Below are 23,381 nucleotides of genomic sequence, written 5' to 3'. Positions count from 1 at the left end.
ATATGAAGGAAAAACCTCCTCTTGCACCTCCAAAATGCACTCCTCTTTTGTTCTTTTTGTTTTCCTCTTCCTCTTCCCAACTTGCAAACAACTCCAAATGAACAATACTCTTTTACTTTTTGTTATTTGAAGCCACATTAGGGTTCCCTTATTTTAGAAATCTCCAATGTCCATGTGGGGTCCAGGTGGAGCTTTTCGAAAAAACAATTAATTTTTTGATTTTTGATTTTTTGGCTTTTAACTTAGCCATCACTGGGCTGGGAAAAAGGGGATGGGGTTGGCAAAAGGAGACGATCGAGGGACAAGAATGGAGTCCCTGGTACGAGATTCCGTCCCCCCATTTCTTGTCAAATTTTTTCACACGTTTCAGGGATGATACCCCTTTTCCTGAATTCGGGACGTCGCAGGGAACATCGAAAGTAAGTACATGCGTCCCTATTTCGTACCCGGTATGGGGATGGACCTAAAAAGGCCAGAAATGCATCCCTGTGGAGCACAACTTAGTATGGATTCATAATGGGATGTTAACTTGAGTGGCATTAATGAAAGTAGCAGCAATTCTCTAATATTACATTGTCTTTATTGTCTCTGTTGCATTTAGTTCACTTTACTCACAAACAAAGGTAAAATAACTTCAAAGAATTGAAACCTTGATTGCTAGAAGAATACCAAAGGGATCTGGTAAGTATGAAGTTAAGCTTCCTTTGAAATGTTTCTTATGTTATAATATTGGTCATTTCGTTGATCAGCTATTTCAACTCAAAACTCACACAAACTCCTGCATCAGCCTCTGTCTTCTAATTGGAATGCAAGTTGGGGTTTGTTATGTCTATGTTTAGTCAATCCAATCTTGGGCAAAAAATCAGACCACTCCTAGGACTAGGAATCCTAGGAGGTAGGTAGATTCTGCCACCTAAGGTTTTTTCCTCTTTTCATAACTTCGCTTCCAAATCAGTATTTTTTGCATTTCTTTTACCTTTTCTTGCCAAAATGGGCTTAAGACTTGCTTTTGTAAGAGGTAGAAATTTGGGGGGTCAGAGGAATACTCCCTTGGGACAGGTGGAATCCACCTTTCTCAAAGGAACTTTCCTCTCAACAACTTGCTTTGCATAGGCATTTTTTTAGCTTAGAGGGTGGGAGAATTTATATAAATAGAACATTTAAGTATAATTTTTTTTCCTTTCTTACACTTTTAAGTTATATTTATATAAATACTATCAAGATGTTTGAAATAGGTTTTTTCTCATAATAGGAGTTATAATAAAGAATCTAGATTTTTTGGGTTTCCAAAAGATACCAAACCTAGCCAAATTTTAGTATTCAATGTGCCTTTTAGCATTCTAACCTCCCATAACCTTACTTGACTTTCCAAGCTCAAATTGAAGTTGGTACAAGGATTTTAAAAATATTTTTACTCCTTTTCATCGCAAATCACTTGGTTTCTGCTCCATCTCCTTGACTAGCATAGCTCGACTTCTGCATGGATCCATGATAGATTTGACTTCCTAGTAGGCCAAAATTGCTCAAAATCACTCTTACATTTGGAGACTTGAAAAGTGCTACACTTAAGACAAAATCACTCAGAATCACTATTGCTAAAGACAAAAGAGGGGGTCCCCATTTGCAATGGGGCAATGCCGTGGAAACCTCACGATAGTAATAGAGGTATTTGCACTTGGGAATTGTGATTATGAGCCTAGGCCAAACACCCCCAAATCTACACTACTTAACAATGATAGCATCCATTCTTGTTAAATCTCCAAATCCTTTTTTTGCTGTATTTTGAAAGTTTGTGATTTTCTTTGTTTTTCAAAATATATGCTTTTTGCTTTCTTTTTCTAGAATATAGACAATGATTACAATTTGTTAAGTTAATGCAATTCCAAACTATTTGTCTTTAATAATGCATTCGTATGCAAAATATATACAATGCTTATACATTTATTTCATAGTATGAGAACTTGGTAATTGCAACACTGATCCAATGTTGTCTTGGAAAGGTCATACCAAAGCCATTGCAGATTCTCCAACAGATACAACTGAAATGTCCCTTTACTGATTTTTTTTTTTGATATTTCTAGCCTCAAATCTGAACTTTAAAATCAAACAACCAATATAACAAAGATCTACCAATTTTCCAATAAAACCCAAATCGGGTATGTCCAAATTAGTGCCAAAAACTTCACGACTTCACAAATTATTAATAAATCTGAAAATGGACATTTTTACAGAGATTTTCAGCAGCATAACAGCCTACAAAATGACATTTCCAGATTTGTATAGCCCTTACACAACAGATCACAAATGTAGGGCAAAACTATGCTCAATCGGGCTCCCGAAATTAACACAAAAATGCCCGGAAACACCACAAAACACTCATAAATTATTTCAGAAATTTAATCATGTCCCAATACATATATTCAGCTCTATTTTGACATCATAAAGTCTGAAATACAACAGCAAACCAAACTGATATGAAATACTCAACCGGAAACACCAAACTCTTACAAAAATACACCCGGAAACTCACAAATTTGCACTGTTCAGCACAAGGGCAAACTCTGTATGAGCATGCACATGGAATGGCTTCAAACTCCCGTCCTTAGCCTTCCTGGAAACCTGCAAACTCCCGTTCTTGGGTCTCCTTCTCCACAGGTTTGGCAGCCTCTGAAGAACAACAAGAAAATTATCAAGAATCAAGATGTAGAATGAGCCCAAAATGCCTCCAAACCCCTTTTAAAGAGGGAATAACCCTAACTCACGTCCAAGAGAGGTTAATAAAATATAATTTAATAATAATTTTTATTTATTAGTCCATTGGTTTCCAAAGATTAACCCCTTTTTCCGAAATTTCACCTTTTTGGAGCCTGCCTGCCTTAACAAAGTTTATTATTTTTTTTAATTATTTGAATAGGGGACATGACAAGTCCTCCCCTCCCAAATATTGCTTGTCCTCAAGCAATGAAGGTTGGAATTCTCAATAATATGTTCTCCTTCCCAAGTTGCATCCTCTAGTGGTAATCCTTTCCATTTGACCAAATGCTCTATGATGCTCCTATTTCTCAACCTTTTCTCTCTTGTATCCAAAATCTCTTCTGGTATCAAAACTAATTTCCCTTCATCATCAAGAGGTGGTAATTCTGTAGATACTATGGTTTGCTGGCCTAGAACCTTCTTTAAGCAAGATACATGGAAAATATTATGTATTTTGCTGTTTGGTGGGAGCTCCAATTCATAAGCTACCTCTCCTACCTTCTTGATGATTTTATAAGGCCCATAGAACCTTGGCTTGAGTTTCTCTGCCCCACTTCTCTTCAAGGTGCTTTGCTTATATGGCTGCAACCTAACAAATACCAAATCTCCCACCTCAAAAGATCTTTCAATCCTTTTCCTGTCAGCATATATCTTTTGTTGGTTTTGTGCATGTTGTAGATTATCCTTGAGGGACCTTATTATGTCTTGGCTTTGCTTGATGAAATCACTTGCTGCGGGTACTCTGCTATCGAAAAGTATTAGATCAACAAAGGAAAGGGCATCGTAACCATAAAGAGCACGAAAAGGAGGCATACCAATAGACATGTGATGAGATGTATTGTAACAATACTCCCCTAGGTGTAACCATTTCACCCAAGCATGTTGTTGATTTGAAACATAGTTCCTCAAATATCCTTCTATCCATTTATTGACTATCTCTGTTTGTCCATCTGTTTGAGGGTGATAGCTAGTACTGGGAGTGAGTTCAGTTCCTGCCAAATGAAAGAGCTCCTTCCAAAAAGAGCTGAGGAATCTACTGTCCCGGTCACTAACAATGTTTCTAGGCAAACCATGTAATCTAAAAATTTCCTTGAAGAACAATTCGGCCACTTGTGATGCCTTGAAATCAGATGTGATAGGAAAGAAATGTGCATACTTAGTTAGTCTATCTACCACCACATATATGCAATCCTTACCTTGAACCTTGGGCAACCCAGTGATGAAATCCATGGAAATACTTTCCCATTTTTGTTCAGGAATAGGAAGTGGCTGCAACAACCCTGCAGGAAAATTTTGCTCACTCTTGCTTTGTTGACATACCATACATTCCTTAATGTGTTTAAGGACATCCTCCTTCATACCCTTCCATGAAAACCGCTCTCGAATTTGCCTGTATGTCTTGAAGTATCCCTGGTGACCAGCCAAAGGTGTGTCATGAAAAGCCCTCAATATCCTCTCCTTAGTTTTTGACCCTGGTACTAAGAAGATCCTGTTCTTGTAATAAATCAATTCATCAACAACCTTGTACCTGTTATCATCCACTAACTTATCCAAAATCTTGGTGGCAAATGAATCTTTAGCATACTCTAAAATTATGGAGACTTTCCAATCAGCAGAGATAGATGATAAGGAACACAAAGTGGGCTTTCTTGAGAGAGCATCAGCAACCACATTATTCTTTCCTTTCATGTATTCAATATCAAAATCATAAGCTTGCAATTTGCTTACCCATTTTTGTTGACGATCATTCAAATCCCTTTGGTTCAAGAAGAACCGGAGGCTATTATGGTCTGTCTTTACAATGAATCTCCCACATACCAAATATTGTCTAAACTTATGAAGTGCATGCATGATTGCCAACATTTCCTTATCATAGATGGAGTACCCTTTCTCTGATTGATTTAATTTTCGACTCTCAAATGCTATTGGATGTCCCCTTTGAGTTAGGACAGCCCCTATACCTTCTCCCGAAGCATCACATTCAACAACAAAAGGTAAAGAGAAATCTGGAATTGCAAGCACAGGGCATGAACTCATTACCTCCTTAAGCTTATCAAATGTTTTTTGTGCCTCTTCTGTCCACACAAAAGCTCCTTTCTTTGTCAAATCAGTCAAGGGGGCAGCAAGCTGAGAAAATCCCTTGGCAAATCTCCTATAGTAGCTACACAACCCGAAGAAACCTCTCAACTGTGTAAGATTTGTGGGTGGAGGCCAATCCAAAATTGCCTGGATTTTTTGTTGATCAACCTGTACTCCTTTAGAGCTTATAATATGTCCCAAATATAGGATCTCTGTCAAACCAAACTCACATTTAGATAGCTTAGCATAGAAGGATTGCTGCTCCAAGATTCCCAAAACAGTGTCTATGTGCTTTAGATGCTCTTCCCATGTTTTACTGTATATCAAGATATCATCAAAAAATACCAAAACAAATTTTCGAAGATGCTGACTGAATACCTTATTCATACAAGATTGGAATGTTGCTGGTGCATTAGTGAGTCCAAATGGCATAACAAGAAATTCAAAGTGCCCATAGTGACATCTGAAAGCAGTCTTTTCCACATCTTCACTCCTCATTCGGATTTGATGGTAGCCTGATCTTAAGTCAATTTTTGAGAAGTATACAGCACCATGTAACTCATCAATGAGTTCATCTATGCGTGGTATGGGATACCTATTTTTTATGGTCTTCTTGTTTAGAGCCCTGTAGTCTATACACATTCTCATTGTACCATCCTTTTTCTTGACAAGTACCACAGATGATGCAAATGGACTAGAGCTAGGCCTTATGAATCCCATGTCCAGGAGTTCTTTAATAGTTTTTTCAATTTCTTCCTTATAACCTCTTGGATGGCGGTATGGGGTTGTTATAACTGGTTTGGCACCCTGTTCTAACTCTATAACATGCTCAAAACCTCTATCTGGTGGTAATCCTGGAGGCAAGTCATTGAAAACTATACTATGCTTATCAAGAATATTTTGAATTTCAAAATGGAAATTACCTTGATTCTTGGGAGAGCTTGTTGGTTGGATTATGACTCCTGCTGCCCATGTTACTTGTCCTCTTCGAAAGGTCCTCTCCATCCTCTTTGCAGAGACCGCCTTAGGTGCTCCATTTGATAACCCTCTCAATATGACTTCTTTCCCATTGAAATGAAATTTAAACTCCATAGTTTGATGGTTCATGTAATAGCCTCCGATAGAGTGCAACCATTGAACACCCAATACAAGATCTGTCTCCCCAATACCAACCACATAGAAGTCATCACATAACTCATAATCTCCTAAGGTCATCTTGAGTTGTTTCACCACCCGTGTGCAAGGCATAGTGAATCCATCAGCTACAGTAACATTGAATCCCTCAAAATCTTCTGCTTTAAGCCCTCTTTTCATGACAAATCCCTCATCAATAAAATTGTGAGTTGCCCCACTATCAAGAAGAACAGTCAACCTTTGCCCTGCTAGTACCCCTCGAATTCGGAAGGGATGGTATCTTGGGACTCCTGATAATGCTGCTAAAGTGCCATCCTTGCTGATTTCTTTTACTTTCTCTTCTTCTACTTCCTCCTTAGTATCATGAAATTCCTCATGCCCATCTGAATCAGATTCTGAAGCAACTTCAATATAGTGCACTTGACCTTTCCCCAAACATCTGTGTCCCGGAACCCATGGTTCTCTACAAGTAAAACAAAGTTTTTTCCTTCGTAATTCACTCCTAGTCTCTTCATCTACCTTCTTTTTTGCCACATTTGTCACATCTTTTGGTGGTAGTGTTGGGAAAGTCTTTTTCTGAAAATTTCCCTTATGTTGCCAAAGATTTGGGGGTTTCTGATTAGTGATTGATTTCATAGGCACGCAAGTTTCAAGTTGCAAGCTTCTTTTGATAGCTTCCTGTAAGGTTGAGGGTGAGAAAGCCTTAACCAAACCCTTAACAGAATCTTCTAAACCATCAAGAAAAAGATAAACGATCCTCTTTTCACTCATATCAGGTACCATAACAGCCACTTTTTGAAATTCTTCTACATACTCATTAACTGATTTGGTTTGCTTCAACTTTGACAATTCTTTAAAGTACTCTTCATCATCCTTGAGGTCAAATCTATCTATCACCCTTTGACTGAAATCTTCAAATGTAGTTACCTGATCGTGACCTTGAGTAGTCATTCCATGATACCACCAATCATAGGCTGCATCTTCCAAGTGTAGACTTGCAAATTGAATAGCATCACTCTCTTTCATGGGGTTAAGTGTGAAGAAAGTTTGTAATTTTTGTAGCCATGCTCTAGCTGAAATTTTATTTGTTCCATCAAAAGTAGGCGCTGTAAACTTGCTTATTTTATTTTTGAGCTCTCTTCCACTTGTGTCATGCTCCCTCCTATTCTCTTTCTTGGGCATCAAAGCGTTCATCATATCCACATATTCTTTAAAAGGAACTGAACTACGAAAGTCATCATCTAAGCCATTGTAAGTAGCTCTTAATGTAATCAAATTACCTGTAACCTCTTCCACTGGATTAATGGCTGGATTTGGTACTGGTGGCTCATCTGCAGGCAAGAAAATAGATTTGGTTGATTTAGATGGTGTGGATCTCCCATTTCTCGGCTCCTCTGAAGTGCTCCCTTTCTCATTAATAGATGCAATTCCTTGTAATTTTTCTGTCAATATTCGCAAAGCCTCTCTAGTTTCCGCCAAACCATCCACTGTTTGCTTCTGAGTATTTTGGATGTCTTGGAAGAATTTCTTTGCCATCTCATCTGGATCAGCCATACTTTTTTCTTCCTTGGATTTTGTACTTTTGCTTTCAACTGGGGGTTTGATCAAAATTTCTTTATTCTTTTCTCGCTGCAAATATCTTTTTTCTCTTTCACTTAGTTGCATGCAATCATAAAATATGACATGCAAGATCTGGGTAGTTATCAAAACTTGACATGCAAGATCTGGGTAGTTGTTAAAACTGACATGCAACTTCTACAAACCCTCAGGCTGGCAAGATCACAGCTCTGATACCACTGAAATGTCCCTTTACTGATTTTTTTTTTTGATATTTCCAGCCTCAAATCTGAACTTTAAAATCAAACAACCAATATAACAAAGATCTACCAATTTTCCAATAAAACCCAAATCGGGTATGTCCAAATTAGTGCCAAAAACTTCACGACTTCACAAATTATTAATAAATCTGAAAATGGACATTTTTACAGAGATTTTCAGCAGCATAACAGCCTACAAAATGACATTTCCAGATTTGTATAGCCCTTACACAACAGATCACAAATGTAGGGCAAAACTATGCTCAATCGGGCTCCCGAAATTAACACAAAAATGCCCGGAAACACCACAAAACACTCATAAATTATTTCAGAAATTTAATCATGTCCCAATACATATATTCAGCTCTATTTTGACATCATAAAGTCTGAAATACAACAGCAAACCAAACTGATATGAAATACTCAACCGGAAACACCAAACTCTTACAAAAATACACCCGGAAACTCACAAATTTGCACTGTTCAGCACAAGGGCAAACTCTGTATGAGCATGCACATGGAATGGCTTCAAACTCCCGTCCTTAGCCTTCCTGGAAACCTGCAAACTCCCGTTCTTGGGTCTCCTTCTCCACAGGTTTGGCAGCCTCTGAAGAACAACAAGAAAATTATCAAGAATCAAGATGTAGAATGAGCCCAAAATGCCTCCAAACCCCTTTTAAAGAGGGAATAACCCTAACTCACGTCCAAGAGAGGTTAATAAAATATAATTTAATAATAATTTTTATTTATTAGTCCATTGGTTTCCAAAGATTAACCCCTTTTTCCGAAATTTCACCTTTTTGGAGCCTGCCTGCCTTAACAAAGTTTATTATTTTTTTTAATTATTTGAATAGGGGACATGACAACAACAAAGCCTTTGAATGAAATCGCAGCTATGAGAATACCTCAGGGTGCCTCAAAATGCAAAGTGCAGCACCTATATAATGAGTTGCTGCTACTTGATGAATGTATGCAGCCATTCTTAGATCCTCAAGTGAGTTACATATGCAAGGCGGCTACTATATTTGATGCCCTTCACATTAATCCATTGGAATTTCCTAGCCTTCTCTTAACAAATCATAGTTTCAGCCATGCTGTCACTCTTCATTGAAGAACATTTTAACTCCATAGTCCAAAATTGCAGCAGATCAAGACACATTTAATTGGCAATTAAAACCAACTCAAAGTGCTAGCAGAATATGGATGAAATTCACAATTTCTCTAATAGCAAACCCTTAAACTCAATTTCATTAAAATAGCAAATACATAGATATATCCTTCAAACTTCTCATAGAGCTGCATTTATAACATTTAATTCAATGGCTTCTCAGTTGCACCCAATGCTTGGAAGCTTATTGCTCATTCCTTTCGCTTAAAAGGCTTCAGAATTACACATTTCACTTAAATTGTTTGGATGCATGTTCCTACATTAATATATTATAACTCCTTGCACTTTTTAATCATTAATACTTGACTTAGCTTAAAAACAATTAATTACAGTAGACTTAATTAATAACTTATCTTATATACCAAGCACAAGGAATTGCCAAATAATTCATCTATTGCCGGACCCAAGGCAACTCCAAATGCATGGATAAAAACGAGAACTCACCCAACTTACTATAAATATTAAGTCAACCAACAGAGACCCTTAAATTCAGTTGTTAGCTCATGAGGATCATAATGATGAACTAACTTATTCATGCTCCTAAAACCTGCTAAATTGGGGACATCACATATTAAAACATTCTCAGATTCAATACCTTGACATGAGCAATGTGTGCAGCTATATATGATAATTTGATGTTCTATTTCTTAAGCCACGACTTCTGGCTATATGAGGCTTTACAATTCACTCCAATGTATGTTATTCAATCTAGACACTTTTCTGCCCGTGATGACCTCCGCTTGACTGCTCTCCCGCGATGACCTTTGCTGCAACCACCATTGCTCCTGCGTTGCAGCCTCTATTGCATGCCCCGTATGGCTCCGCCTCTGAGTTCTCTCTGTCCCTCCATGCGTGGGTATCCTTCACGCTCAGGTGCCCTTTTTTCCGTTGTCGCCTTTGTCATCCTCTTTCTTTCTTTTTTATTCTCTCTTTCTCGCATTGGGCTCCTAACTATTTCTTTTAACAGGCCTCATACTTGCTGTTTTCGTGTGTTTAACTTGGTCTATTCAAACGATCTAGAGCTCTCGACTGTTTCTTTTAACAGGCCTCTTTTTGGTGTTTTTGCGTGTTTACCCTGGTCTATTGTCGGGTCTGGAGTGTGGTTTGAGCTCAATGTTTTTGCTCTGTTCTCATACATGGATTATGCTCGGGCTGCCAAAGATTTTAGGGCCATCTGGGCGGATTTTTCCCTACTTTCTTAGGTCATAGGGTTGGCTTTGCTCTCGCGTAGTTCTACTGTGTTTGGACCTTGCTTTGCCTTGCATGCAATTTGTGCATTTGTTGCCATTCTTTGACATCTAGGGCATACATTTTTCTGTATGTGCTTAGTCTGCTATAGTCACATACACACAACTCTACAATGGTGGGTCAACCAGTTGCTACAATGACCACAACTGATAGCTGCCCACCACTGAATCAACTGTTGACCTACCAGAGATTATGTGAACGTGTCAATAAGCTTGAGGCTGACAACATATTGCTTAGAGAACAGTTTGATACATCAACAGTTGAAATTTTAGAGCTCAAACTGGTTACAGAATTGAATACCTTGTATATCAAATGCTTCTTTGGTACCTTCATCTCTGAGACAACAGGCTTGAGATCCAATCTTCAATTGGTTATTGAACAACTAGATGGGCTGGATAAGATCAAGGAACAACAAAATGAAATGGCTAGAATACACTCTTCTCTGAAGCTGAAACTGAATAGAAGGTGGAATCATGGGCCTCTTTCTGCACCAACACAGATACTATTACACCCTGACTAAGCATAGACAAGATTGTCTAGGGAAAGATTGATGATGAGTGCTTGCGGTGTACACATGAGCTCAACTTGCGGGTTTGTGGTCTCCCACCTACTTTCGACCCTCTTGCTGTTCGACACTCTTTCCTCTCTGACCAGCTCGATATCTCCGATTTAGATAAGTGTTGGTTTGGTACCGGAGATACTCTTTTCGTCAGGTTTTTCTCTTTTGCTAATAGGCTTCGTGCTCCTAGAGCGAAGAGAAAGTTGTTCTTTCCCCTCTAAAATTTACCTTGATGAAGATCTCACTAAGGCACAGGTTACAGAGTTGAAACTTGCTCGGGGTATTGTGGCAGAGGCTAGGTGGGCTGGTAAACGGGCAGTGATTAGGAATATTAGAGAAGTTGTTTGTGATTCTCCTCCTAGTGGATTAGAAGTGAGGACAACCTCCAAAACTGCATGACGGTTTCGTTAAGAGTCTGACAAGAGGAAGTCCCCTTCTTGTCAATTGTTGGAACGGTAATGGCTCTTTATGGTCATTACCTAGTCTCTTTCATGATGCTCTGGGGTTCGCCGATATTTTGGCCATTATTGAGATTTACGAGTCTTATGCATTCTCTTCTAGGTATCTTGGATATCAGTGGCTGTCTGTTCATAGAGAGAAAATCCGTACTTCTGGTGGGGTCCGTGGGTCCGAGTGTGTTGCTTGTTTGATTAGAGATGATATTTTCAAGTCCACATCAATTGTTCACTCTGATGTCTTTGCTAGACTCATGTGGGTCTGTATTGGTCGTCAGAATCACCGACGGGGGACATCTTGCTGTTTGTTATTTTCGACCACCTCTTCTCCATATGTCATTCAGGATGCCAAGGATGGGGATCCTTTTGTTGACCTTTAGGAGAACATCTTGTAGTTTGTAGCTTTAGGTGATATCATTATTCTTGGTGACTTAACTGCACGTACCAGGAATCTTCTTTGATTCAATTTGCACTTAGATAGATCCGATCAGTATGAGACTTCAATGATCCTCGGATGATGCCTTTGGGCCACTCACTTGTTATGGCCACCACCTTCTCCAGCTCTATGAGTCTTCTGGTTTGTTGATTATGAATGGTTTATCCTTCTTCATTGGCTCCGACCTCTTTAACTACTGGCTACATTGTGGTGGTGCGAGTGTTGTGGACTATGTCATCACCTCTTCCTCCTTCATTCCATCCATTCACAGTTTCACCATTTCTTGTCTTCCGTTTGCTGATCATGCTCTCCTCAACATTGCTATTTGTGGTCCATCCTATTTATTGCCTTCTCCCCAGTGCTTCCACATCCCATTTGACACTACCTGCATCCCTACTCGCTTCCGCTACGTTGAGGGAGATGGTGAGCTCTTTTCATACTATCTTAGGAGACTTCTAACACCAGCTAGTTTCAGTGATTCGAAATGCAACTTCTGCCATGTTTGATTTACTTACCTTTTTCATTTGGGTTTTCGGTCTCCTTTCTATCCCTCACCATTCCCCTCCCTCTCTTAGGTCTAAGTGTCGAAATACATGTCCTATGGATCAATGGTTTGATGTTGATTCTAAAGATTCCCATCATTTCGTTCGCTCCTCTTTCGAGACTAATTCTCCTTCCTTCACCCACTTACGCTTATCTTATCTCCGTTTTCTTTGCCATAAGACACGTTCTTTTGCCTCTTCGTAGTGTAGATCCCTTTGCTCCACGCTTATAAAGAATCCCCAGATCTTCTGGCGCACCCTTTTTCCTCGTTGTCCTCCTCCACCCTCCACTCTTGACTTCCACTCTCTGACCTCCCACACCATTATGCTTTATGACATTCCGGGAAGCCACCTCTTCATTCCACTTCACTTCCCTACTACCATTAGATCCACGCGATGCAGTAGAGCGGCAAATGAGGAAGGCGTTCAAGCTGAACTTTTCAAACTTCGTGCTTCGGTTCTTGGATCCTACCTCTCTACACTTTTTAATAAAGTGGTTTGCACTGGGTTTCCTGATTCTTGGTTGAGGCATGTGATTTACCCTATTCATAAGTCTGGACCTGTTTCTGACCCAAGTAATTATAGGACTGTCATGATCAGACGTATGTTTAAACTTTATGCCACTGCTCTGAACACCATGCTATTGAGAGAGCTTGACAGAAATGAGTTTAGAGCTAAAGGTTAGTCTAGTTTTTGGGTGAACTATCAGACTATGGATCATATCTTCACGTTATGAGCTATTATTGAGGAGGCTAGACACCGCTCTGACAAAGTCTATTGTTTTTTTGTGGACTTTCACAAGGCTTTTGATTCTGTTCCTAGGATGGCCTTATTTTAGAGACTTAGCGAGATTGGGATCTCATATATGTTGTTGACTGCTATTATGAGACTATATGAGAAGATGATTGGTAGACTCAGGACTCTAGAGGACTTTTTTGTTCTGATTCAGAGTATCATTGGGGTGAAGCAAGGTTTCCCTATTTCTCCCACCTTGTTTGGGTTGTATATTGATGAGCTCGAGGATTTCCTTGTGAACTCCTTTCAACCTGGTGACGGTGCTACTTACATTAGGTTTTGATCTCCATTCTCTTTTTTGCAAATAATGATCTTCTCTTGGCCTCTTCTCCCGATTGTTGTAATGTCCCCATTTTTAGTAGGTTCCTGCAGTTGGCCACGTCAGTTCACCGTCGTGACCCTCTTGAGCTAATAGTGGGATTTGAGGGTCTCAGTTGTGTGGTCATAGGCTTTCCAGCAGCCTATGGTGTCTTTTGGCTCTGTTTGAGGGACTTACTATTTATAGCAAGTCAATCTGTTGGTTTTGATGAACTCAGTTGAGTTAGAGGAGTTGGAGGATGCTCTCAATTTTTATTTCAGACTTCCAGTTTGAGCTCCAAGAATCTTGGAGGGAGCATCTATTTATAGTAAGTCACCCCGTCAGGTTCATTCATCATCTCTCATCATTAGGATCACTTTGGTGTTGTCAGATTCTGATTCTGATGCCTCTTCAGTTGTTTTTCCAAGATGGGTGAATTATTATAATTATTCATATAAATACATTGAGGTTGCTATTTTTGATAGTGTTGTTGGTTGGTCACCTTAGTATCATAGCTCGTTGGAACCGGGACGAAAAGTTTCAAATCATGGGAACAAGAAACAATGGCGTTATGTGTCTAAATTTTAAGTTATGGTGGAAAAGGTCATTTTTGGAGCCAAAAGCAATTAATACATTAGATTATAATGACACTTTATTATATTTTAATGTTGTGTGGGAAGCTTCTTAAGTGAAGTTCATTTGGGAAACTTTGTGCCATTTGGAGATTATAAATATGAGCCCATTTGATAAGTAAAGCATCCAATTATTTGATTATAATGACACTTTATTATATTTTAATGTTGTGTGGGAAGCTTCTTAAGTGAAGTTCATCTGGGAAACTTTGTGCCATTTGGAGATTATAAATATGAGCCCATTTGATATGTAAAGCATCCAATTATTTGATTATCTTATTTTGCTCTTGTTGTCTTGGTGATATTTCCGAGTTTGAAGTTTGTGTCCTTGCTGAAGTATAACGGTTTGGAATCTACAGCTAAAGTATTGTAGATTTAATTCTGAGAATCCATAGCTGGGGTATTGTGGACTTTTGAGTTTTATTATTGTCTCCTCTTTCTGTGTTAATTGTGGTGGAGGAGTAGTTATACAATTGAATAATATAGTTCCTTTGTTGCTAGAGGAGGGTTTAGTTTGCAGATTGGAGTTTGGTAATTCTGGATATCCCAGTTGTTTGTTTTGCATCAGAATTGATGTGTTGGATTTACAGCTTGAATGCCAAGCGTTCTTGTATTTGGCGTGATTTCTATATTAGTTCTAGGCAGCATTTGTAAGGGTAGACTGTGAAGGCCAAATTGAAATTGGACTAGGTGGCTTTTAGTTTGACTTTGCAATTACATTGTACGGCAAAGACCAGGTTCTTAATTTGTGAAATTTAGTTTATATTACATAGCTTGAAAGTAAATAGGCTGGCTTCAAATTCTGATCAGCCAACAAATAAATTCCCTTTTCATTATATTGCTATATGGTTTGTTGATGAGTGAATTCAGAGGTTGGTGTGAATCATTTCAGAATTGTTTATTGGTGTTTGGTATTTATTTATGCAAAACTTATAAGGCCAAAATTAAGTAAATTTGTGATCAGTTTGTTGTACATCCTGATATTTTATTTGAAAATTTCAGACATCATAGATCCAGTGGTAATTGGGCTACTTGCCAAGTGTTTGACAAAAGGTCATGATGGAGCCTAAATTTTTTCAATATTTAGACTTCTAAATGCCATGCCAAGGGGATAATCCTCAATTATTCAGTTACAGTTGTGTTGTGCATATTAGAACATTTCTCTACCTTGATACTGATGGAACTCTAAAATTTCTAAAATTTTGGAGAATTTTAGAATCCTAAGTACCATAGGCGGTTATAAGTGGTTCAAGAAAAATTTAAGAAAGAACAAAAGGATGGAGTTCTATGGAGAGGTTATGCAGCGTTCCGGAACCTATCTTTAGGGAAATATGTGAGGGACGGGGCTGTTGCATGATGATATTTGTGAAGCTTTACAGAATGGACCTGATATACTCATCTATGATGATGCCCATATGATTAGGAATACAAAAGCTAATATAACTCGAGCATTGAAATAAGTGAAGACCCAATGTAGAATTGCATTGACAGGTTCATCTTTGCAAAATAACCTGATGGAGTATTATTGCATGGTAGATTTTGTAAGAGGAGGTGTTCTGTGAACTAAGCACAAGTTTAGAAACAGGTTCCAGAGTCCTATAGAAATGGCCAGCATGCTAATTCAACGGTAGATGATGTATAGATAAGGATTGTCCAGTCATAGAATTTGTTGTTCCAGATATTTTTGAGGATGAAGGGTGTTTGATTGACAGCTTAAAGAGAAATTTATATATTGCTGAACAACAATTCATTTAAAAGTCATGTTTTAACTGTAGTAAATATGGAGGCAGATCCAGAAGCATTGGGCAAGCCTTTTGCAATTTTGGAAGAAGTCAGTGATGTTCATAAATTTGGCTGCAATACTGATAATATGCTGTTATTCAACTGCCATGGTTCTTTTGATAAAACAAAAAGAAAAAAGAAAAAACTGCAGAAGGGAATTTGCATCTGAATTCTTGTGGAAAATGTACTAATAAAGAATGTTCATACAAACTATTTACGTCTTGGGCAGATTGTAATCTGAATGTTTCTTGGAGAGAAACCTGTTTTCAGAGTCCCCGAGGAAACTTCAGGGCTTTCTATAGTAGCTTCTCATTGTAAGCAGATTTATAAATTCTGACAAAATTCCTGATACACATGGGGTATTTCCTTCAGTTTGCAACTTAGAGCTGTATGTACATATGCCCATGGATATCATTTTCTTGCACAGTTTGGATTGGTGCTTTCTAGTTCTTGGTAAAATCAGATAGGAGAATCAAGTTTAACCAATTCAGGGAGAAGTGAGCTTTCATCATCACTTGGCTCTATTTTTATGAGTGGCAAAATGAAGAATGAGGAAAGTGCTAGGAAGGGTGATATATCACCAAACCTTCCATTATCACTATCCTGATTGCTTGATGTTCTTGAAAATCTAGCATAGACAAAGCATTTCAGTGCCTGGAGGAAAAGCCTCAGAATCTGTATGCAATAAGATTGGTGGGTGTGCTAATTGACCATTTCTTACCCTTGAAGTATGGTAACATGAGGCCAAGAGACAATAAAAACTTGGTATTTTTGGCAATAGACAAAGGACTCATCATGTTGGGATGTTACAGGCATTGTTTTTAAGAGAGAGTTCACAAATTCAGAAGCTATAGAAATTTTAACGATGAGTGGTCGCGTGGAACATATGAAAAAGGCAAAACAGGTGAAATTTAATGATAAAGTTTTGGATGACTGTGGCAGAGGAAAATATCATCACTCAACAGAGCAGTATGGTACATTTTTAGCATCAGCAAGACCAAATAGTATATTAATCAATAGTGGTGTGAGAGTTTCAAGAAATGAATGCATTGGAAAGGAAATTACCGGAGATATAGAAAATCCAACAAGAGGAGAGTTAGGTATTGAGGATTCCTCACATGATTTATACTTTCAAAGATCATGTTTCAATGAGTGTTTGTATGTACCTGGAATACAACATCTACTTCCAGAGAACACAATTATAAGGCTCTATGTGCAGACTGGTGGAAAGGAGACCGTATAAGTAGCAAAGGCACTATTTCAAAGTTGCAGATATCAAATGATGTTTTGAACCTTTTTGGCATACACGAGTCTCTAGCCATAAGGAGTTCACAGCCCAAATAATATTCTATAGCGATTGGCTGTTGTTTTTTCATCGGCAATGCTCAGGGTTCCAAGCGGCTTCCATTGGATCTTTTTGATAAATTTTCCATAAAATCATTATTTATATACCTACTTATGGTGCTCTGTATGTCTGTGGCAGGTGTGCGTTTGGATAAAGGAGCCGTCTGAAACAGGGAAAGTGTCATGGTGCATCATATTGTTCCAAGGAAGACGCGGACAGAGAAGTCTCAAGGGAGCAGATAGTCCAAACTGAAGGCGTCAGATTGATGAAGATGATAAATACACTTTCCACCAAATCCAAGTTTTTGCGATTTGAATAAAAAGCCATTCAAAGAATGGAGAAGATGCGATGAGTTTTTCCGTAGGAAGGATGATATCTTCAACGCAAATAATCTTCAAAAGGAATATGAGCGGAAACATCAACTTGAAGTGGCATTTACCAGATGATCAATTCTGTGCAAGCACCAAAGAAATCCGAGCACGCATCATTAATCAATAATTTGAACACAAAGGATGCGAGTATGTGTGAATGAAGATACATAAAGTAACCTGGTAGTATTTGTTTTATTTAAAATTACGTTAAAAACATTAAACATTGGTTAGTTATTTCTTAAGAGGTGCGATGGTTGAGGACACACCTCTCCATTGTCTATAAATATAAGAGTTTGAAAACAGATAAAAAACAATATTTAGATTCATTCTTATACTTCAAATTTTTTACCTATCCTTGCTCGATGATGTATTATATTCTTTCATTGGCAAAAGAATGACCTGCTGAACTAAGCATGTGGATGGCAGATTTTTGAGTAAATTTCATTTAGTTCGGATAGATTTGCAGTAGATGGATCTTCTGTAAGGAATGTCTCTATTGTGATTTTATTTCTGGCATTATTTTATATTTTATATTTCAGAGTTTTAAACTATTATTAAGTTGTGTCATTTATAAGTGTTTTTTTTATTACTTTCTATAAATACTTTAATATTCGGATAAGTGGACTAGATCATTATTGCATTTTAATTTTGATAAACGTAAATATTGTGAAATATTTTGTTATTTCCGTATTTATGTCTAATTTGTCTCCGCAGGAGTTAAAGTTCATTTTAGACTAATTTAAATTGCGTTTATATAATTGATCCGTCACATTTGAATTATTAAAATTGTTTATAGTTTAATATATTGAACTTTATAAATTTGTACGTTTCAACTAATAATGTTGACTCTGATTGCCCGTTTAATTAGGCACTGGTCTTTTACTCCTGATCCATAGTCCATATGCTGGTAAATGTTTCATTTCTTTCCATTGGAAAAATAATATATTCATCTGTTGCGTTAATCTACACTTATTTTTTATTTAAACATTACTTCAATCATTTACTTTTCTTCTTAGTTCATAAATCACAACTTTAAAGCTTTCCTATATTTCTTGCCATTTGGGAAAACGTTTAATGTGTTCGCATTCTAATCGATCTGTTTTGAGTGTCTTGGATTTAAGTGTTTCATCTAGGATTGGGTACACCCGCCTCGGTCTTGCAGAGCTGGAAGCGCAGGGGATTTAGATCACATTAATCAATCCCGTCAAGTTGACCAAAACCGGTTGGATATCCCAGCATCGAGCAGGCAAGGCTCATAGGATTCCAATCTGCGGTTTTGGGAACCAACAGGTCAAACAATCAAAATGTGAAAGAAATTAATGCTTGATTTAGCTATAACCAAATAGGGTTATTACAACAGTTTACAAAGTCTCCTTGATGGTTTGGCCTCTTTTTGTGATCAGCGTCAACTCATGGTCAATTTGACTAAAACTCGGGTTATGATTTTTAACTGTTTAAAGATCTCTCATCTTCATTTCTTTGAAGGGGAGGAGTTTGAGATCACTTCTTCTTACATTTATCTCAGAACCTCGCTTCATCTTGAGACCGACTATTTAGTCCAGAGTTAGTAAGGGTATGGGCTCCTTGGCTATACTTGAAAGACAGTGCTTCAGATATCATTTCCAGGACAATTTTGTTCAAGCTGTCCCTATTAGACTCCTTAGTTAGACCGACTGTTCTCTATGGCTCGGTGGTTTGGGGACCACCTCTTTTTGCTCCAAATTCGGCCTCTATTGAGCATGTTCATATATTGCTTCTACGACTTATCATTAGATGTCATAGACACACCCCCCACAATATTGTCTTGGCTGAGTTTGGTGCTCATTCTTTCAAACTTGTGACCATTTTCGAATTGATCTGGTTCCTTCATCCGCTTCGAGGCTTTATGGATTCGGATATCGATTGACACAGATACTCTCATCTTGCTTTTTGTTCTTCTGTTGTGGTAATGAGATTTGACACTAGCACTAGATCTCGCTGTTGGTATGCCGAGGCCACCTCTTTGTTGGGTTCGATCGAGATTGATATTGATCTTCTTGCTCCTTATCAGTTCTCATTGGATGCTCCTGCTCACCTCCTTCCCTCAAGACAAGAATTGAATGAGCATTTTAGATAGGATATCTACAAACAGTACATTATCACTATCTGGAGTAATCCTTCAGGTGGATTACGTCCTAAGATGGCCTTTTATGCTAAGCATTTTCTTGTGATTCAAACTGGTATTATTGTTCGCCCTTCTTATCTTTATCGGTGCTGGAGTCATGCCCTACGATTCTCTTTGGGCTCCTTCAGAGTTGGCTCTCACCGTGTTCAGGTTTGAAACGATCACCATATGGTTAGAGAGGATCACATTTGTCGACTATGTACTTTGGCGGAGGTTGAGACTAAGACCCACTTTATATTCCGCTGTCCTATCTACTATGAGATCAAAGTTAGATTCTATTGGGTTTTTAGAGATTCTTTTTCTCTTTCAACGTTCTTCAATTATATTGACCAACGGTGTCTTGCACTTTATTTATGGGAGGCCACCCAGCTTCGTGAGCATACGCTGCAGTCACTCATATCTCAGAGTCATATTTCAGACCAACTCATCACCGCCTTTTTCTCGCCCTTGTCTCATCCATGGGGCACGAAAAGACCATCCAGTATCACTTATTCTAGATCAGTCAGACACTGCACTAGTCTTTCTAGGCAACGACACTCCTCTAGCGGTCCTCGGCGACGATCTAAGACTCTAAATGGTTCACGTTTATACCCTTCTGTTACTGATTTCTTTGTACCAAGGAAGGATCTTTAGTCCTTACCTTGGTTTCTATGGCTTAGGGTTTTGTTTTGTTTCTTCTTAGACACCATTTGGTGCTCCTGTTTTGGCCGGCTCTTTGGTTTGTATGCTCAATCCATAAACCTCTATGGTTTTTTCTTGGACATTAATATTATTATCTTATCTGCCCCAAATTGAACCCCTTTAGCCTTCCAGTATTTGGAGTCCCAGTTGGATAGATGTAGACAACTTTTGAACAATAAGAATCCTCATTTCAGATTTGAACTTGTCCAATTCATACCACTGTATGCTTCTGATAAAAATCTCTTCTTATCTTAACTCAAATCTTCAACATTAAGCTCAAGGTGAAATTGGAATGAATCTACTCTTTAATGAATTTTTCATCCAAACCTTTGTGGTTCCAAGGGTTTCCATCCTTAGCAATCCAGTCACTAAATATCAGCAACAAGAGAAATCCTCTTAATATAGTATTTTCATAACATCCCCAAATGAGAGTACAACTTTGCTTATAAAGCCTCTTTAGTTGGTTGATTCACCTCCATTAAGCGATGTGGGAAAAAAGTCACTTTAATTTTATAACATCACTTTATAAAAGTAATTTTATTTTATAATGTTATTTAGAACATTACGTAATTTAGCTCATTAAATAATATTTTATTTTCTTCATTTCTCCATCAATACACACGACTGGAAAAGCATCCCTATTGATATTTTATTAGCCTATTGGGATGAGAAAATAGGCTAAACATCTGCTCGTGTATTTATTGAGAAAAAGGGGAATTTACTGTGTGATTGTAGGTTGACTCAGAAATTTATTATTTTGAAAGAGAGGTGATTAGAGGCTAACTCAATTTTTATTATTATTATGATTTAATTTTATGGAGCTGACCTATGTGTTCTATGTAATTAATATTGGTGCTCAAAAGGGTATAAAAATGTGAATCGTGTTTGTAAGTAATGTGTGAAAATATTTACCATTTGAATACTTAATAAAGAAGGTTTAATGTAGAATACATTTAATAAAGGACAGATTTTGTGAAGTGTAAAAGTGAAAGTATATGTTCATCAGCCGTTGACACAAGCAGAAGGTGAAATTTCACTGAAAATTTTGGAGCCTCCCAAAAGAAAAGATTGGCTTCTCTTTCTGTATCGGTGCTAAGTTATGGGATTGCTCTATTTAGTAGGTGATGCCTGCAAATTCTGTAAATGGGGATCGGTGTATCTAGTAACATGGTGCCTGCAAATATTGCAAGGTCATTTTATTTTTATGGTAGTTAGATTTGAACAGTAGATCCAAGCAGTCTTTCTGTGTTTTTCTCCCAAAAGGGTTTCCACATAAATCTTGTGCTCCTAAGTGTGTGGATCTTGTGTGTTTGTTATTATAATTGTCGTTAAGTTTTAAATAAGTAAAAATGCATCTTATACTGATTCACCGCAACATATCTAGTGAGTTGGTGCCTGCAAATATTGAGATCATTTTGTTTTTGTTGTTGTTGGATTTGGGCAGTAAATTCAAGAAGTTTTTCATTGTGTTTTCCTCCTGAAAGGATTTTCTAAATCTTGTGTCTGTAATTTGTGAATCTTATATGGTTGTTAATATTATGCTTGTTAAGTTTAAATAAGTAAAATTGGCTTATATTGATTCACCCCCAGCACCCCCACTCCCTGGTGCTTTCAATATAAATGTATGCTTGCCAAGGTTAATATAACAACTAGATGTGACAGCATGACAATTGGTTCCTGCAGTCTCCAAGGGCCATGTGCAGTTATAAAAGGGTCAGTAACAAATGCATTTATCAGCTACAAATCTTTACCAGTTACAATCTCTTTCAGATTTGTTAATATTTGTATATGTGCAAAGTGAAGCAAATAATATATGTATTTGTTGTTATCTGGTAATGTTGAATGTAATCTTGAGTTGTAATTCTTTGAGCAGTTCATGCATTGAATTGTGAAAGTATTTGTATACACATTTGTGCGAACATTTCTGTTACAAAGTTGACAAGCATTTATATAAAAAGAAAAGAGGAAAAAATTACTCCATCATATTATAAAACACTTACAAACTCTTCCACCATCAAGGCCAAACAAAATATTGTAGAAAATGATGAATCTTTTTCAGGCTGAGCAGTTCTCTTGACATAGAATTGAGTTTCCATTTGTAAATTGTGAGTTTATCTTGATTTATAGATGGGTTGCTACTGATTTGCACTTGAATTATTAAAAAAGAATCAGAGCCAACAATTCCATGAACCATTTCAACTTGCAAGGCCCACGAGTTTCCTATGCCTTCTGTGGCTGTTTCTGTAAAAACCTCTATTTTTTAGCAGGCTGCTTCTCCTTAATGGACCTTTCTATTACGCCCAAAGTGTTTCCTGTGGGCTACTTGTGGAAGAATTAATCTATATGGGTTCGTCCTCGCAGATTATTTTATCCTTCACTTCTTAATCTTTTAAGCACAAGTGCCAAAGAGTGATCCACCACTATATAAATTTCATTTTCTATATTTAAAAAATAAAGTTTCTTTATAGGGTCAGCAGTATGTCATCTAGTGCAGCAAATGGCAAAAATATCTTTCTTCTTTGTAATGCTATTTTTTACACACTCTTCCTATCATATGGATTTTCAGCTCTATAATTTGTTTTATCCATTTCATAAATCTATTTGTGTATGTTGAAAATGTGGGTCCATTTTTTGTTTACCATTCGAGTATCCATTAGGTAGTTGAATTATTCTATTTGCGCTTTAAGATTTTCTTAGCGTCCAAGATTTGTGCAATATATTTACACGCATTACTTACTAAATGGTAGCAATTTTACTTTTGAAACTTGACAGATGTTTATTGAGAAAAACTATGATATGGCAATTCTTTGCTTCGAGAGGTCTGGAGATGCAGATATGGCTAAATGGGCAAAAGGTGCAAGCCTCCGAGAAGATGGACAAAGAAATCTTAAGAGACACAAAGAAACTGCTAAACATTCTCTGACAGAAGCAGCCAAAATTTTTCTTTCTATAGGGAAACCAGATTGTGCTGCTGATTGCTTCATTATAGCGGGAGAGTATATTAAAGCTGGTAAGAACAATATTATAGTAGTTGTGTTCAGAAACTAGTCTTTTCTTAATCAAGTTTTAAGAGTTATATAATGAAATTGATTTTGTGTATCATCAAAAGATCAAACAAAAT

The 23,381-nt window shown here is 37.5% G+C and overlaps 1 protein-coding gene across 2 annotated transcripts in view; it reads left to right on the top strand.

Annotated features, from left to right (window-relative positions):
- Positions 1-23,381, top strand: part of LOC149545880 (uncharacterized) — a 179,910-nt gene that overhangs the window by 105,511 nt on the left and 51,018 nt on the right. For both annotated transcript variants that reach the window (XM_089790865.1, XM_089790866.1), the window contains exon 11: positions 23,033-23,270. In XM_089790865.1, the coding sequence (XP_089646991.1) occupies positions 23,033-23,270 (238 nt within the window). The remainder of the gene's footprint in view (positions 1-23,032; positions 23,271-23,381) is intronic.

The sequence above is a fragment of the Cupressus sempervirens genome, chromosome 7 (genome assembly GCF_028749045.1).
Source record: "Cupressus sempervirens isolate cs-2001-9-10 chromosome 7, ASM2874904v1, whole genome shotgun sequence".
Taxonomy (NCBI): Eukaryota; Viridiplantae; Streptophyta; class Pinopsida; order Cupressales; family Cupressaceae; genus Cupressus; species Cupressus sempervirens.
This window is presented reverse-complemented; position numbering and strand designations above follow the sequence as displayed.